The sequence below is a fragment of the Momordica charantia genome (assembly GCF_013281855.1).
Source record: "Momordica charantia cultivar OHB3-1 chromosome 3 unlocalized genomic scaffold, Mcharantia_2.0 BLBB01000003.1, whole genome shotgun sequence".
In the NCBI taxonomy this organism is placed as follows: Eukaryota; Viridiplantae; Streptophyta; class Magnoliopsida; order Cucurbitales; family Cucurbitaceae; genus Momordica; species Momordica charantia.
In genome coordinates, this window is record NW_028275161.1 from 21,575,059 (window position 1) to 21,592,200 (window position 17,142).

General features: G+C 37.3%; 4 protein-coding genes across 8 annotated transcripts; 2 read left to right on the forward strand and 2 right to left on the reverse strand.

Moving 5' to 3' along the window:
* The first annotated feature begins 1,616 nt into the window (after positions 1 to 1,616).
* Positions 1,617 to 2,294, forward strand: LOC111008716 (uncharacterized). Its single transcript, XM_022281493.2, has one exon. It carries the CDS (start codon positions 1,723 to 1,725, stop codon positions 2,131 to 2,133), a length of 411 nt encoding a protein of 136 aa, XP_022137185.1. The 5' UTR covers positions 1,617 to 1,722; the 3' UTR covers positions 2,134 to 2,294.
* Positions 2,295 to 2,466: 172 nt separating this feature from the next.
* On the reverse strand, positions 2,467 to 7,015 carry NBR1 (ubiquitin-associated (UBA)/TS-N domain-containing protein / octicosapeptide/Phox/Bemp1 (PB1) domain-containing protein). 3 transcript variants are annotated; one of them, XM_088121745.1, is made up of 7 exons: positions 6,650 to 7,015; positions 4,354 to 5,417; positions 4,127 to 4,247; positions 3,788 to 4,027; positions 3,513 to 3,662; positions 2,767 to 3,406; positions 2,467 to 2,695 (listed from the first exon to the last, which is right to left on the reverse strand). In XM_088121745.1, the coding sequence occupies exons 1-6, from the start codon at positions 6,671 to 6,673 to the stop codon at positions 2,780 to 2,782; spliced, it is 2,226 nt and encodes a 741-aa protein (XP_087977871.1). In that variant the 5' UTR covers positions 6,674 to 7,015; the 3' UTR covers positions 2,467 to 2,695; positions 2,767 to 2,779. The 3 variants fall into 3 exon arrangements, with proteins under 3 accessions (XP_087977871.1, XP_022137182.2, XP_022137184.2); XM_022281490.2 differs by having other exon boundaries at positions 2,789 to 3,406; positions 6,650 to 7,014; XM_022281492.2 differs by having other exon boundaries at positions 2,784 to 3,406; positions 6,650 to 7,014.
* Positions 7,016 to 7,519: 504 nt separating this feature from the next.
* On the reverse strand, positions 7,520 to 12,736 carry LOC111008759 (C2 calcium/lipid-binding and GRAM domain containing protein). 3 transcript variants are annotated; one of them, XM_022281562.2, is made up of 9 exons: positions 12,045 to 12,728; positions 10,519 to 11,703; positions 10,199 to 10,381; positions 9,687 to 9,970; positions 9,355 to 9,471; positions 8,776 to 9,038; positions 8,514 to 8,688; positions 8,060 to 8,341; positions 7,520 to 7,960 (listed from the first exon to the last, which is right to left on the reverse strand). In XM_022281562.2, exons 1-9 carry the CDS (start codon positions 12,391 to 12,393, stop codon positions 7,745 to 7,747), a joined length of 3,054 nt encoding a protein of 1,017 aa, XP_022137254.1. In that variant the 5' UTR covers positions 12,394 to 12,728; the 3' UTR covers positions 7,520 to 7,744. The 3 variants fall into 3 exon arrangements, with proteins under 3 accessions (XP_022137254.1, XP_022137255.1, XP_022137256.1); XM_022281563.2 differs by lacking the exon at positions 7,520 to 7,960 and having other exon boundaries at positions 8,167 to 8,341; positions 8,454 to 8,688; positions 12,045 to 12,736; XM_022281564.2 differs by lacking the exon at positions 7,520 to 7,960 and having other exon boundaries at positions 8,167 to 8,341; positions 8,602 to 8,688; positions 12,045 to 12,733.
* Positions 12,737 to 14,020: 1,284 nt separating this feature from the next.
* Positions 14,021 to 16,121, forward strand: LOC111008654 (transcription termination factor). The gene is made up of 2 exons (XM_022281402.2): positions 14,021 to 14,302; positions 15,848 to 16,121. The coding sequence occupies exons 1-2, from the start codon at positions 14,159 to 14,161 to the stop codon at positions 15,995 to 15,997; spliced, it is 294 nt and encodes a 97-aa protein (XP_022137094.1). The 5' UTR covers positions 14,021 to 14,158; the 3' UTR covers positions 15,998 to 16,121.
* The last annotated feature ends 1,021 nt before the right edge of the window (positions 16,122 to 17,142 follow it).

The following is a 17,142-nucleotide window of genomic DNA, read 5'->3' on the forward strand; positions in this document are numbered from 1 at the left end:
ATTTAAAGTTGGTAATGATTTAAATATCATGAATTTTTTATTAAATTTTTTATATATGTAGATCGATAAATCAATGAGAGACTAAATGTATTTATAAATTATAAAATCTACATTGTTATATGATAAAAATTGATACTTAGTTTTGATGAGATTATTTCCCGCATAAACTAGACTGTTACAAGTTTTATATAATAGAGACTAAATTGTTACCTATTGAAAGTATAAAAATTAAGTTACAAACTAAAACTCAATGACTAAATCGTAAAAAAACAATAGTACAAGAACTCGTTATCTAATCATCTTTTTATTAAAAAACAGTACTTATACACAACAATTTAGTCATTAAAGTTTAATATGTAACAATTTAGTTAATAGACTTTCAAATTTGTAAAATATATAGTTCCTAAACTTTAGTACGTAATCGTTTTAAAATTTGTTTAGTTTCTAGGGTTAAAAAAACAAACTCTAATAAATTTTAACAACATTTGTTCATTGCAAATTTGTTATATATTAAAATTTAGTTTTGCAAATTTGTTAAATATTAAAATTTAGTAAGTAAATTGTTACTAATGTGATGACTAAATCGTACTTCAATTAATATATATGGACAAAAAGTATTTTTAAACTTTATTTTAAAGAAAACCAATAATTTATTTTAATTAGGTTTTTAGATGTGAGGTCATAATTGGAACATATTTCTAGAAGTAATTTTGCAATTTTCTCATAGAATTACGGAAACACCCCTTTTGGGTGCAATATTTAAAAAAAGAAATTGCAATTTTAAATCTCTCCTATGGGATGCAATCATGAAAATATATATATTAATTAACCTTTCTATAATTTTTCCCCCTTAAAAATGTGTTTAGAAAGAAGTTATATTAAGAATACTAATTATATTCTAGGATTTGCAGGTTTTTAAAAATCAATGAATAAGAAAAGAAACATTGTAACCAATTAGTTAAGATTGAATCTTCACCTAACATTTGAAAAATCGGAGACAAATGAGTAGAAGTGTACATTGAAGGTCGATAAATCGACCGAAATCGATTGAAACAACATCGGTTAGTCGGTTCGCCCACCACATCAATCGACGATCGATTTGGACAAGCATTGATCAGTCATAATAATAAACCCCAAACCCAATTAGGTCAAACTCCTACTACCCCTACTTCTCTAGTCTCTCCCCTCTAGCCTCCATACTCAATCGCCCACCGAGGCCCCAACATAACACCAGGCCCGTCAAAAAATCCAAGCCCCGGTGCAACACACCTACCTCCCTTTCGCATAGAAATTGTTCATAAAAATAAAATGAAAAACGATTTGGACAAAAAATTACCAACCAATCCAACTGGTAGATCGATGGGTGACAATGGTGATAGGTCAGTCGATTTCTAATTTATGGAAATCGACCTTGTAGACGCCTATGGAAATCGACCTTGTAGATTTGGCGTCGATTCCTATAAGATCAATTCAGATTGACTCTAGTTCATTTAGAAAAATATGGTTTTTAGCCCATAAACGGACCGGACCGATGCCACGAAAGAAGACAAAACTATAATTTGCAAATAAAACCCATAGAAAGAAGCCGAATACAGAAAATGTCCGGTCCAGAGCTGGAAGTGGCAGAATCCCTCTCTTCCGGAGAAGCTAAAAGATGAGGCTCAGATAGTGCCCATAGAATTCCTTCATTCACAAACCCCACAAGCACTATGATTTATCATTATGAAGAAGAAACCAGAGGTTGAAGACGACCACCGTCATCTCGAAATCCTCAAGGCGGTGGCGCAGGCCTGGCACAGCCACACCGGCAGTTCAAAGCCCGCTAATGAATTCGACGCCCACCGCCGGAATTGCAGAGGCACCCCCTCCCGCTTCAAGCTGGAGGCGATAAGAACCAGGTCCTCCGCCGGCGACCGGAGCGGCGGCCCGAGATGGGACTTCAGCCAATCGCTGTGGGACTCGTATGAGATTGTGACGGTGTCGAAGAAGCTGGAGGCGGGGCTGGTTCTCGACGGCGACGTGTTTCATGAATACGACGGCGGCGGGCGAGGGAGAGTCCAGCGGAAACACACAGAGAGTAACAATAGTCTCAGAAACTTGTTCAACAGGGTTTCTTCGAGGAGGTTCAACTAGCCGCCATTGAAATTTCAAACCCAGAGATGCAGATGACTGGAATCCGATTTTGTTGTTTGAATTTTTGTTTTTGTTTTGATCTACATATTTGAGAGATCAAGTTACAAAATTTGTGATTTTTGTGGGTGGTTGGTTCAATGGTTTCTTCTACTTTCTGATTACCATATTCAATGCTGCTAACGACCTGATACTGACAGACAATCTTAGCTACTGCCATTTAAACTGAAATATCAACTGAATCGAACCAAAAACTATAATAAATCAAGACTCAAGAAGTTCAGAAACTAAGATGAAATTAGATCATAAACATATGTACCTTCGGAAAGACAGAGATGGACCAGAAACTGGAGGATCCGGGGCAACTCAAATAAAGCACAAAAATCATCCTGTTCCAGAGCAACAATACAATCCCATTATTTATTTAGTTCTAATATATTTACATTCTGATCCATAATCTTGAGAACTAAGCCTTTTCCCCATAGATAAGTTCCATCACCACTTGCTTCATGCTGCCATTATTCTTCATCAGAAGCATTCTGTTCATTTCCTTGTCACCGAAACCCTGCAACACCGGAGTTACAAATTAACAATCATGAACTAGACCCCGAAAGGAAATCAGTGAGTAGCAACAACCTCATTTAACGGCTTACCGTACCATGTCCTCCAACTCTTCAAGCATCGGATCCCATTTGGCAACTCCACAGAGTTCGTCCACCGACTTCTCCAGATTGTACCCAGTCTTCTTCAGTACTTCCTTGTTCAGATCGACATGTTTGAATCCCATATCCTCTAGTGTTTTAAGAAGAGTTTCCTCAACAACGTTATTAGCACTGACCTTTCCAGATGGTGATGGATAAACATTGGTGGATGATGCTGGAGGCGGGGCTGCAGCTGGAATTGGTTCAGAAAAATCAATAAGAGGGTATGACACAGAGGGAGCCTTAGTCGAACACGGTAGAACTCCATGACATTCGACAGTGGGATACGACGAGACCGAAGTATCCTTGTCAGCAGAAGCAGCAGGATTCTTGCCAACTATCAAAACATCGTTAATGGGGAACTGTAGCTGCTTTTCATTTTCAGGCAGATTATGATCTGGTTTTACTGGCTCGGCAACAGGGGTGTAATCACGAGAGAAAAGGACAACATTTGCAATTTCAGGAGCCGGACTCTTTTCTACATCTTCATGGCCCTCCAAGGCACCGCTGTGTATGGCTATAGGGGGTAAATTTAAGTCCAAAGCCTGGGGGTCATGTGAAACTGCTGCATCAACCTTCATGTTTGTCAACAATATAAGTTGAATTTCTGTAATAGTGTAATCATGAATTTACAGCATATAGCTAGCTAGAGGAAAACTGAGATATTCCCCTGTAAACTACCTGAATGAGAACCCAAACACGTTGACCAAACGTCTGGCCTTCTGGAGATGACATCTTCCAATAGGAGATAAATTGACCAGAGAATGGAGGGGCAGTAAAGTCAACTGCAACTTCAATTTCCTGACCCACAGGAAGTCCATCAGCAGGAACCTGACATAAGTGAGAATGTGAGAAAAACCTTAGAAACAAAAGAAGAAATGAAGAAATACAGCCACCACCGAAAACCGGAAACGAAATGCGAATAGACTAGGATTAAAGTTAAAACATTCACCCACCTCTACTTCAACTGAAACTGAATCACTGAACCTTTCTCCTCCCATCCATACCAGCTGTGAACCACGGGGCCAATTAAAACCCCCAGTATTACGCAACCGCCAAACCTTGGTAAATGGGGTAGATGGTGCCATCATAGTGCCATCAAAGACAGTAACATCTGCTACGAAGACACTATCAAGTCTAGTTTGCTTCCCACAACCTTTCAATATATCAATTACTCGGGGGCCAGTCAATGGATGCTGCATTCAGAGAGGACCAAAGTTGAGGATAAAATAAGATCGTTATTGACATTGACAAACAAATGAATGCATAGAAGCTCTATTATCAAATCTACATACTCTACGACTGAAGGGTCTAAGTCTTGGATGGCGAAAAGAAACAGGTCGGTCAATTCTAATGTAGTCAGTCTCATTACCCGTTTCACCAAAGCAGATACTACAGAGATCATAATTTTCTTTCCTGCATAAAAATACCAGAATGCAAAAAAAGCTGGGTAATTATGAACAGATAACAATGGGAGTAAAAGGTAAAATAATTGATCGATAGGTTTGGGTTCTATTCTTACACTTTAGACTTGAACCGTGGACCAATAATTGGACGGGCTCCACAACCATCACAAATAACACCTTTATGGAACATACTTCCCATAGATTCGGTGTGACCACTGCTGCTAATTACTGAATTTATATCTATAACTTGAGGCATAGATGATCCAGTAGCCACAGGTACTACACTAAAAGGGCACTCGTTGATGAAACTACTATCCACATAAGTTGCGGGTGAAGGATTTGGGTCAATGTTAATTGAGGCAGGAAGATTGTGAGTATGCATATCATGAAAAGGCCTACTAGGGGCAGCTGGTTTCCCAGTGGCACATCCAGAAGCACTATAATCAGTAGGAATGGCATTAAGATCAACAGAAGCAGGTGCATCTACACCAATGTTCTTTGTCACGCTCCCAGGGTTAATTATCTTACTATCTTTAGAAGCTAAACCAATGCATTTAAAGCTTGGCCCTGCTTCTTGATGGAAGCCATCATTCTTTGAAGCTTTTGAATCTGCACCTACAGGAGCCATAGAACTCTCAGCAGCATTCTGTGCGCTTGTCTCTGAAACAAATGAGGACTGGGGATCTGAGTTCAAGTGTGTGTTTCCTAATCGAATAAGGCTCTGAGCAAGTTCAGCAAGCACAGGACTAGTAACTGCAGCTTTTGAAGCAAAGTCAAGGAAGATCTGGGAACAAAATTCTGGTAAGGGCTCTGGTAGAGATTTCAAAACCTCAGAAATACCAGTACGAACATTTTGAAATGAATGTTGGCCACGTGCTGATGTCAGAGGGGTAGAACTTCCATCTGATCTATCATGAGATTTGTCATTTTTCTCACTTTTAAGATGCACATCAATTCTCAAGAACTTCAACTGTTGCCTCATCACATCATGCAGATCATCATCACTGACTAGGGTCACTATATCACCATCTTCATCAATATAAGTCAGTGTAACATCGGCATCAGGAGAGAAGTTGAAGAGATTAAGTATTTTTGCTCTCAACCCATTGATATCAAGATCCAGTTTATTGTATTGATGAACTGGAACACTGAAGCGCCTAAGCATTTCTCTATATTTAACCTGGAAGAGAAAAGATGTCAGGGGAAAAGGGCATCAGCATGCTAATTCTAAGTTGGTAACCGCACAAGTTTTTCTCACAAAAAGCTGCCAAATTGTGCTTATAAAATGCCACCATTATCCCCAATAGAATATGATATTTATAAGCTTTTTCTTCTGATGATTTTTAATGCCTCAATGTCTAGAAGTAGTAACAGGCTCATTTTATCACAACCCATGTTGCATCATACAAAAAAATGATTTATGGCATTTCTCTTTCAAAAAATAGGCAGTCAGTTGATATTATTCTTCTTGGCTAGGCACTGGGTGAGGTGCAAAGGCTTTTATCCTCAATACGAGTCTCTCGAGCATACACCTCCAAAGCCTTTTAAATCATAGATAATGGCAATAATTTCGTAGCAAAGATAGAAATGCACGTGTAACTGCAAACAGAGCGACTGGGATTGGTCCTGTTTTTTTATAATCACTACAATGTATAAAAAAAGCAAAAGTCCATTACAATGCAAAAGCTCTTCAAATATCCATTTCATATTTGGGGCAGAAAAAGTATACATGCATCGGTACTACTGCTAGCTCGATATTGATATTCAACACTTCAAAAGTACAAAAAAAATCAAAACCTTCGTCTACAATCCACAAATATGGAAACACATAAATCAGTGATTCCAGGTGTAAAACAACAGCGGATTTATCACTTCCAGAGTCGGAGGTACAAGCTGGCACAAAACAGAGATCCAAATTCCTCGGAATGATGGATAGTTAAAAGAAACCCTACCGGTACAAAAATACGAAATAACATGGACTCGATCCCACAACTTAGGCTTGGAAACGTACAATTATCAATTCCAAATACGGCGATTGAGTGGTCAAACTTTTCTAATTTCCCAATTCTCAATCTAAGATTGCCATATTTTTCTCATCAAGAAAAGAATAATTTACGAAATGCAAAAAGCAATAACACAGTCCGACGAAATGGAAAATAGAGGTTCGGTAAGGTGAATTGATTATGAACAATTTCTCACACCCAGCAAGCAGCGATTCAGAGAGACCACGAACAAACGAAATCCCAGTGAAAAATCCTCCTCCAATAATAATAATAAACACAAAATTCCTCGGGGAAACGAGCTTTTTCAAAACACCCAAACAAGACATTACATAAACAAACACAAACCAGCGATAACAATCACAATCATCAAGGGAAAAAAAAGCCATAAAATCAGGAGGAGAATTCCCACCTTAATCACCATAGTAGACTCCATGGCTTGAGAAACCCAACAGATTGAGCGTCGCACCGGGCCTGGCAAAGGGGTAGAAATATACAATACTAAAAACCGACAAAGCGATCGAATTGAGGGAGAATTTATATCAAGGATTGAATAAAATAATAAAATAAAGTAGAAAGATTTTCTTGTGTATTTTAGAGTTGAGTGGAGGGAGGTTGGATTTTTAGAAATATCAAAGAAACTTAGAGCCTATCCGTAAGCCCGTATCGTTCGAATCTCAATAATGGAGTTTGGGGTTCGAATCAGTTTTTTCTCTCTTCATTTAACAGTCGGTGTTTGGCTTGGCTTGGCTTACCCACGAAGAAATTGTTCGACTTCTTCTCTGGGTTTCTTGAGGAGTAAGAAAGTTTCGAGGAATTAAATGCTAAAATATTTCTTATTTTACATCTAAAATTAGACTGCCACGTCCCTGAAAGTGACGCTCCAAATCCTCCCATTGGTTTTCTTTGGGTTATACCATTTCAAATTCAAACTGTTGAAAGTAAAAACATCAAAATTAAAATACAGAAAATTATTTATTTATTTGAAATTCATATTCATTGAAGTTATAATATAAAATTCTTACTATAACCTAATCTTTTTTTGCAAAGGTATTGTAACCTAATCATGGTTAGGTACTTTTTGTTTCCATTTCAATCTTTCAGTTAGATATTGACTTTTTTGCTATGATCTTACAACCATGATGTTCATGAGATTCACCAAGTCTTTTAAGTGATATTATTGGACTAATCTTTTGATGGAAAATTTCATTTAGGACTCCTATATTGCACAAAAAATACACCCCTAATTATCATATAGCTTACAAATTAGGACCCATCCATGTAGGAAAAATACACTCCCAATTCCATCTACACTCCTAATTCCATATAGCTTATGAATAGACAGAATGTATTAAATGTGTAATTTAACCTTAAAAAAAAACCTAAAAACAACTCCTTTATGAAAACATACATTCACGCCATCAACTCAAATCCACTACCTATTCCTCAGTCATCACGTTGTAATATTACAATGAAAATAAAATGAAAAAAATAAAAAAAGGCCGAGTTAAGAAATGGAATTTTGTTGTTGAGTTGCAAGAAGAATCTCCCTCTCAACCATTTCGAACATGACTTTAAGTCGATGTTCAAACTCCTCAGCTATGTTCCGAGCGATCTTCTGCTGAATATTGACGTTTTTAAGCCATGTGATTCCATAGAAAGCCTTGCACTTGCAAGCATCTTTAGCCAGCACAGAATCCTCGAAACAATACCTAAAATGAATCTGCAGAATATCAGAAAAAGGGTCAGCAGAAATCATCATTGACGTCCTAAGAAGAAAAGAACACAGCAAGACGAGGTGAGTCGATTTATCTTCACATACACGAAAATGATCGCCAAACGGGACGTCGTGCAAGCTCATGACCTCGTTTAGTACCCATTCTTCTTCAACACTGCCTGCTGCCATGGGATGTTTTTGCTGAATACATGTGACTCTACCTTCAAAGATTGAGATGCTGTGATTGAATTGGTAAGAAATGCATCTTTGAAAGATATCAGGTCTCACGAATTCCCACGGTGTAGTTGAGTAGTTTAGGCAGCCAGATTTTTCCATCACTCTGTGCTCTAGCTCGCCCCCCTCAAAAAAGTCCATCAGTGATTTTATCTGCATACATTGTGGCAAAAATGAGACCTTCAACCAACTCATTATCTACTTCCTAGTAATGTCAGGCTCAGGCAATAGGTATTGAAGCTAAAGCAGAATCATCTTGTTGGACCTTGAGTTTGTTTCAAGCTTCAAAAGATGCTACAAAGAAACTATAAAACCAGCCACCCACATTTAGAGGAAGTTCTGCAACGTATAACTTTGACATCTTTGTATCTTCTATATCCAAAAAATATTCCACATCCTCCACCAAAACTGACCTTTCTTCGGAATCTTTCTGCGGTTCAGCAACCTGTGCCTTCTGATCGAGGGTTGATGTTCTTGTTCTCCACATTCCCATAATTGTCCTGCCAAAGATGAATCGCAGTAGCTTTAACAACTGTGAAAGTAAGTTCCAATCCACGACACGGTATGACAGAAATATGTATAATTACCTGCTGGCTACATTGAACGAAACAAATGACTGCAGGTAAAATATGAGCCTGCCCTGTTCATCTTCAGACTTTGCACCATGACTCGCTTCAAGACCTCGGCCTTTTTTAAGAATTATTACTAATGATGGGCTACCCAAAGAGGATAAGGAGGGGTGAAGTACTTGAATGTCTTCAATGTCCTCCCAGAGAAAGAAAAATTTTGTTTTCTGTCCAAAGAAATTGGCATAAAACCCAATAATTCTGGCAGATAGAAATAGTCTCCCCTGCACCACAGAATCATAAGCAACCTGATCGTTACAATAGACCAGATAGAAGTTCTAGTAAGGGTGTTAAGAGCAAGCAAATGAAAGATATACAGATGATATTATCTATCAAGTCAGAAGAACACTTTGTTTTTAAATTCTTAAAGACCTACAGAATATAATTGAGGTTCTATCAGAATCTTTAGATTAAGAGCAATTTGCGGCCCTCATATGAGAATAGATAGAGGTTCATGCGCAAATTGTTCTTATTAATTCCCCATTTTTATTGTGAAATCATCAGAAACTTGAATGGCAAGTTGGCAACCATATTATGTACCTGGAGAAGCATTTTTCTTTTCAAGGAGCATGTGAAGTCGCTGACAAGAAATTCTTCCGCTGGCAAGCCGAAAAGTTTTTGAAATGTTGAATTCCTGTAAGGTGATCTGGGATGCAGCTATAAAACACCCAAGAAAGAAGTGAGCCAAAGTCCACCATTGAAGTAACCAGACCAGCTTAGAGGTTCAAGATCAGAATCCTCAACAACTAAATGTCACAATAAAATGAAAGATAGCTATTTGTATTTCACAATAGCAAAATGGAAGTGGTCTGCATCTTTTTGACAATTGAACAACCACGGGAAGGAAAAGAAGTGTTTAGAAATGCACCTACCTTCTTCCCAACCTCCTTTCCCTTCTTAGACAAGTACTGTCTAATTGTTTCAACTCCATCGGTTTTGTCCAAAAAGATTCTCAAGTGTAACTTTGACTGAGAAGACTGAGCCAGCTTCCCCTCGAGGGGAACCCATATATCTGCAAGTTCGGTTGATTTATATTTTAGGAAATTAATCTCTGCATGCCCAAGCGAGGTAGCCTGGTCAAATGGACCATCAAAGTCAAAAACCTCCACATATAATACTGATGGTGGTTCCTTCATAGCATCAAACTCAAGTATCTCTGCATATTAGAATAAAATTTGGTTTAGTTAACAAGCCTGTAAATTTTTAGTATTGAGATGAAAAATCACGTGATAAATCAGAACCTTATGTGATATTAATCACAAATCTTTTTAGTCAGATCGCTTGCAGCAGAAAATTAAATCAAGAAACTATCCATGTTGTGTTGAGAATGCAAGAATTCCCAGCCTTAATAATTGCCAACAAGGAGGGGACAAAAATATTTTACCATTCCATTGAGGCTCATGAGTTTGCAGCTCGACGGAGCTTGTTCTTTTTTTACCATTGCATGTAAAAACCACGCAAGGGTCTGAGGATCCAGAAGAACCCAAAGATGAAATGTTGACACCTTCTATTAGAGCTATAGTTAGGATCCACCCCTCTCCTTGGCCTTTGACCCCATGGTCATTTCCTACAAACATGAAAAGCAGTAGACATATTACACAAAATTTTAGGTAAACTAGCTAACTATTGCCAAATGATAGGAGTATTATTAATTCATCAACATTAATAAGAGATGTATACTTGCTAGAAGTTAGTTTCTTGTACCTCTTCTTAACCTAGCTTGAATGAAATGTGAGACCATGTTATAAACACGTTCCAGCTGAAGGACTAAGATTCCACCAGCAACGAGTTCTCCTAAACTATCTGGCAAATCCAATCCAGCGAATTCCAAGCCTTGGATTGTTTTGGGCTTAGAAAATATAATGTGCACCAATAAGTACAGCAGCATGAAAATGGTTGAAATTACAGTGAAGTTCCAGAAGTAATGGCAGGCCAATTCAAAATCTGATTGGTGGTCGCTTTCAGAAGTTGATAACGCATGATCATCCTTGTTTGATAACTCTGTAGAATTCGGTATTTTAAAATGCTGTGCCAGCAAATTAGTTAAGTGGGCGGAACTCTCCTCCAGTCCCTGTCGAGCTCCTCTTTCGATCATGCCTTTCATCATAGTACTATGGAGGAAGTTTATACCCCAGGAGACTACGAGATGAGAAGTCTCCTCTCCAGAAATTAGCTCGGGGCCAGGCATTATCTTGTAAAGCAACTCAACGTTGAATGCATTACCAAAGGGAACTTCAGGTGTACTTACATTTACCAAGACAGAAAATTCCCATCCATCCCCTTTTATATAGGTCTGCTCCTCCGTGGCTTTAATAGCTCCGACAACCTTTGTTGCAGATTTTCTGTAAGAAATAATCCGTGATAGACAAGACACATCCCCTGGCTTCCAAGACCAATTTCCTTCTTCTAAATTTGTTGTTCCCTGATGCTCTGCTAGTTCCCTCTTGAAGTCTGAACCCGGGGAAAATAGAACTTTGTTCAAATCACCAGGCAAAACTACATAAATCTGATCGATAAGAATGCCGCCCGATAGATTCTCAGGCATTTCCTGTTCGTTGCTCCTGGACTGCAGTGCTGTCATAGCTTCGTCAAAGCTACATTCGGAAGGGTGCCCATCTATGCACTCTTCATTGTCAGACACGACACTTGATAGCTCCCAAGAACTATCTGTTCTTGTATCCTCGTCACTCTTATGGAACAGCCTCTCCAAACGGCCCACAATAGACTTCTTGTTACGTTTCCCTTTGACACGCTTGCTGCATGAAGATTTGGCGCCAATCAAATCTTGTGAAGTTACAAACGAGTCTTCCAATTGTTTAGAATTAGCAACACTTGATTGGTTAAGTGAACTGCCCTTTCCAAGTAACGAGACAATTAGAAGCACTTTCCCTGCATAAAAATTTGCCAAAGAGCTTATGACCGAGATACAGTAATCATCGGAAATACAGATCATCTGAAACCGCAATTGAACTTTCTTATCTTATCATAGCAATAGAGCAAATCCAAACGTAATATTCTTACTAGTTTTCTTGGAAGTAATGTTTTGAAACCGTCATTGCATAGAGTTAAAAAGAAGATACTATTTCTCAACAATACAGAAGTTCCGGTACACTTCCTCGCATCTTCAGACACAAATTTGAAGTTCGATTCTATTTCCAATTCCAACTTATTCAAACTTATGTACAAAATTTTAGAATCAACGAGAGAATGGAAGAAACAAAGAAACTCACCGGCGACTTCACTGACGAATTTCTCGGTTTTAGACCTTCGCACGTCAAACCAAGTGGGCGGCAAGGTATGTGAATCCTCAGCAGCAACGGACCATATCGGAATCCGAAACCGACCAATCAAACCCGATTCGCCATGGAAGAAGGTGGATTCATCACTGTGCTCATAAACAGAAACGATTAGTTCCTCATGGACATCACGGAACTTGAAAACGAACTCCTCATTCCAAACAGGATTGGAACTATTTCTGATAATCCGCGTCTTGGCCTTACGCCTCCCGACCCGAAGCTTCGCGAACGAGTCCTTCACATGCAACTCCTTAGCCTCCAGTACATACACATACAGCTTCATAGCCGATTAAACTCTCAAATTTTCCGCAAGAAATGGGAAATTGGCGCAAATGGGGTTTGAAAGCAGTGAAGATTGGGCAGAGGGGTGGGCTGATAATACTGCAGTCGGTACGGCGGGGGATATTGTAGAGCGGCCATTGCAAGACGTGGAGGATGTGAGAAGGAGACACGAGGAGGAAGGAAGTGGAAAAATTTTGTAATGGCGTGTGGAGAGTCGGTTGGATTGGTGATTGCGTTCGAAATATTCTGCAATCTTCTCAATTTGGTTCAGTGATAATTCGTTGTGGTTGCATTTCCCAATGGGAAACACGTATGGAATCAAATTCTGTTTGCTTTCTTTTTCTTTTCCTTCCTGATTGAGAAATACAATGATTTATTTTTTTTGTGGGAATGTAGCTTTTCACGTGCCTAAACAAAATAAATAATAAGAAAATCTCATTTGGCTCCCTGAGGGTTAACAACAATCTTTGCTGCCATTAAATATTTAAATTAATTTCTACTTTTACATTTTTTTTCCTTAATTGTTAAATATTTAATATGAGTAAATAAAAAGTTGCTTCTTATGAGCAGAGAATCAGGCATAGCCATTAGTATTTAAAAAAGGACAGCAATACATACTTTTCTTTTTAATTCAATGACATTGAATATTGGAATACCTTTTAGTCAATAATATATATTTAGACTATACTGTGACAATGAGATTTAGTTCTTTGAGATATACCACGACTTTTTGTAAATTTTTTTCTTTTTTTTTCAGATTTATATTTCACCCTAATTTATTGTGTGAAAGTATAACTAAGTGTTGGAGCACGATTAACTTTTCTACATATGAGGGCATAATATTATTCACTTTAACCATAAAGATCCCTTAACTTTACTTTTGGTTGTACACGACTGATAAAACTCAATCACACATATCACACTATGATTACATACCCTTTCAAGACTCAACACCTATTTGTGCGGCAGTCGTGGGCTAAGTCATGGGCATGACTCCGATACTATTTGTAAGGGAACAACGAACCCTCCACATTTCAACGTGAAATTGTCTATTTTGAGTATAAAGTCTTTATGATCTTACTTTTAATTTCACATAAAAAGTTTCATACCAATATTATTCTTACTTAGTCACTTTTGGGACTTCAATCACACTTCTAACACTAAAATGATGCCTAGAATTCGTTCAAATTTATTATCCATCAAAATAATAAGTTTTATGTTTTCTCCCATAATAATAACAAAACCAACAACAACTAAATATATATTTCACTATCTAATGTTTTTTTTCCTCAATCAGATATTATTATTTAAAAAGTTCAATTCAGTATGTTTTAATATATTTCAATTACACCCTCAATATTTACTAATAATTAAGTTGTATTGCATGATATATATTAAGTTTGTGATAACAGTAGGAAAAAATAAAAAGTCAAAACGTACTTAGCTCAGGGTAATTATATATTTCAATCGAGATATAGATAATACTCAAACAATAAGAAAAAACAAAAAGATATATAAAAACTAATCCAGAGATTAAAATAGACAGGCTAATATTTAAACTCTGATTTCTATTAAAGTCAATTGTCAAAGGTATTCATCCGTGGATTTAATCGAGCTTGCGATAAGCGTAAATTGGGCGGGGTCAAAAGTCGATCCACGATTAAGACAGAAGCAAACCAGCTACCAAACACGACGCTGGAGATTTGAGTATTGTTCTGCAACTGAGCCCGTTCGCCTCCCTCAAGCTTCAAGCTCCGGCGAGAGAAATGCTGCAGTTTCCGGCTTTCATGACCCAGTACCCCTGGTCTACAAGGACAATTCCGACGTCGTTTTTACTGCCATCCCAGTGGCCCCAACCCCAAAACGAAGAGCTACTGCTCGCCATGGAAGAGTCTGATTTTGAAGAAAAGGTACTTTCCAGTCTCGTTTGAAAAACCCTATTGTTCTATCTTTTGTTTCAACAGTCCCCTGATTTGACGTGGGAAATGCGAACTGATGGCAACTAAAATGTCTTGAATGTCGATTTTAGTTTAATTACGGCATATTGTGAATTTCTCGATGCGTGCCGGCTTTTGATTCTGATCGTTTTGGATAATTTTCGGAAGTAGTTTTGTGCTTTAGTTGTACAAACATCGTATGAAAATTTCAAGGAGATGCAATTGAAATTAATACAATAAAAATTATATAATCTGACCATTCTGGGAGATCGTATTATTTTACTTTCTAACCAGTGGGAACTGGGAAGAGACTGTTTTTGAATGAGATCTAAGTAGTAAGTATATATTGTAGGGTTTTCATCTTTCTCAATTGCATCTTAAACAGTTTTACCTTGGCTGCCTCTTTGATTATTTGGTTTTTGAGGAGTTCGCTACTATGAACACTGAAAGTTGGACCGAATCGGTGTTAATAACTTCTTCATCAACATTTCTTCAATTGAGTTCTGGTTCAATAATTTTGATTGTTAGATAACACTGAAAGTTTGATTATTTGTTCCAGAGCACGATCTGTTACCACTAGTGTCATAGAATTAGCTTGAATACGATCTTTTTTCTAAACCTTGTGTGGTTCATACACAAAGAAGAGTGCTTGGAATTGTGTAACTTGAGATTGAGCAACCGATATCGATGTTTTGCTTATTCTGAACTGTGGGTTGTTAATCTCAAAGGCTACATCAACCCAAACTTTTATAGCATTATCTTTATATTACCAACTACACGAACTCATATTCTATAACTCATTTCGCTGTACAATTCAAACACAGATTACACAAGTCCAACTTTCCTAACTCCAAATTTCATAAACCCAAGCCAAAAATCTCTTAAAAGGCTTAGCCCTACTTGTTCTGTAGGGATGTAGCTTTTACTTGTTCTTATTAGTTATTAGTTAGTGGCGTTATGGTAATTAGTTAGGGGTGAGTTGTTATAAATAGAAGTAGTAGGGAGAGAGGGAATACATCTTTTGGGAAATAGTTTATGGTGAAGAACTTAGCATAGTTCTCTTTGGGAGAGATAGCCCTCTTGAAAGGATATTGATATTGTAACAACGACGTAACGTCTTTTGATATTGCAATATAATTACCTAGTTTTTCTTTAGTTTATTTAGGATCCTAACATATTCTTAATGTCGATCATGTTTACTTGATGTGTTATTCTGCAATGTCACCATTACTTTTCCCTCTTTGTTGTGTGCGAAAAGCGTGGTGGTGATTATGCTCTCATTCAACTGGTCTCCCACAGCCTCAGACGAAGAAGAAGAGAAGGGCTTCCGCTCTCTCTCTTTTATTAATTCAATTGGATCCCGACCCCGACCCCGACCCCGACCCCATCCCTGTGTCGGAGTAGAATGAACTACACAATTCTCTTTGTGATCTATCATCTATTGCAATTTCATTAGTGCCCTTTAGGTACCTTTTGGCCTTTGCTTCCTCCTCTCACTTGCGTTTACTGTTATTACAGTGCAATGAAATCAGGAAGACAAACAGCAACCTGGTGGTCATTGGAAAAATGAGCGCTGACAATGATAAGGAAGATATAGAGGCAGAAGATGACGATGCTGACAATGGTGAGGAATCTGAGGCTGAAGAATTTGAGCAGGAAACTGCTTAAAGCTTACAATCACTCTGCCATCTTTATGGCCTTTCCTGTCTTTGAGATCCTCAATTTGCTTCTGTATTTACTTCAAAACATATAAATTTTTTTTTTAACCGTTTCAATCTACCACTTTAGAAAATGAGAGTTATCCCATCCCTATCCCTGCATGTGTTGAACTAACAAATAGAAAAAAAGAGTTAAAAGATTGTTAACTGATATAACTAACCACTTTCGAAATGCCTCTCGAGGCCAGGTTAATTTGGTTGGCAAATATAACTAACCTCCACTTCTTTTTTTTAGTACAATGTATAGGAGTGGAGATCGAACTCACAAACTCTTTGTTTGAGATATATGTCAGTTAACGCTGAGTTACGCTCGCTTTGGCTAACACCCTCTTCTTTGGTTCATTTTGAATCTTCAATTTTATTTGGCCTTTTTGGAAGTATAGCATTACAAAAGTGGAAATGAAGATTTCGGAGGCTACCGATTTCTTAACCAATTAAACTCTAGGTCCAACTTCAAGTTAGTCACCTTTTTATATTAAAAGTTGTATTTTTTTTGCTTAATTTGCTTTATGACTAAGTGAATTTAATTCTTTTAAGTTTTAAAAACCATGAAGTTTTTAACAGTGATTTAAGTACACAGTAATATTATATCATATAATTCAGTTGATGAAAATATTTTAGAGCGGTTATATGGTTCTTAGATAGAGGATAAACTATTTTAAAAAATAGTTTCCCATACAAATCCTAATATATCAAAAATATCAAGTATCTGCAGTGTCTCACTTGGACATTACTTTGGTGCTTTGCCTTTTATTTTACCAAAAATATTTAAGTAGATAATTGTTATCATTTATATATCTAGATTACCTCTTTTTCACAAATGTATAAATATTTGTACTGGAATTGAGGATCCTTTCTAACCATAATGTTATACTTACCACCATTAAAATGGTAGCTTTTTTTTATTCTTTTGAGAAACTAAAAAGTTATCTCTTCTGCTCATAAAAAAAATAAAAAATTTAATGATAATCGTCAGTCAGTAAGATAATCAGTAAGTGATACGTGCTGATCTATAAGTTCTTTTAACTATTATTCTTTTTTCACTATTTTTTTCGAGGATAACCAGAAATAGTTTTTTTTTTTTTTGAAGATAAA

Excerpts from the sequence above, each read along its gene's own strand:
- NBR1 (XM_022281490.2), bottom strand. The coding sequence starts at position 6,673 with ATGGAGTCTACTATGGTGATTAAG. Across the intron at positions 4,248-4,353 it reads CCACGGTTCAAGTCTAAAGT|GAAAGAAAATTATGATCTCT; the intron begins GTAAGAATAGAA and ends ATTTTTATGCAG. Across the intron at positions 3,663-3,787 it reads CAGTTTCAGTTGAAGTAGAG|GTTCCTGCTGATGGACTTCC; the intron begins GTGGGTGAATGT and ends CACTTATGTCAG.
- LOC111008716 (XM_022281493.2), top strand. The coding sequence starts at position 1,723 with ATGAAGAAGAAACCAGAGGTTGAAGACGACCACCGTCATCTCGAAATC.
- LOC111008654 (XM_022281402.2), top strand. The coding sequence starts at position 14,159 with ATGCTGCAGTTTCCGGCTTTCATGACCCAGTACCCCTGGTCTACAAGG. Across the intron at positions 14,303-15,847 it reads AGTCTGATTTTGAAGAAAAG|TGCAATGAAATCAGGAAGAC; the intron begins GTACTTTCCAGT and ends CTGTTATTACAG.
- LOC111008759 (XM_022281562.2), bottom strand. The coding sequence starts at position 12,393 with ATGAAGCTGTATGTGTATGTACTGGAGGCTAAGGAGTTGCATGTGAAG. Across the intron at positions 11,704-12,044 it reads ATTCGTCAGTGAAGTCGCCG|GGAAAGTGCTTCTAATTGTC; the intron begins GTGAGTTTCTTT and ends ATTTTTATGCAG. Across the intron at positions 8,689-8,775 it reads TCGTTCAATGTAGCCAGCAG|GACAATTATGGGAATGTGGA; the intron begins GTAATTATACAT and ends CATCTTTGGCAG.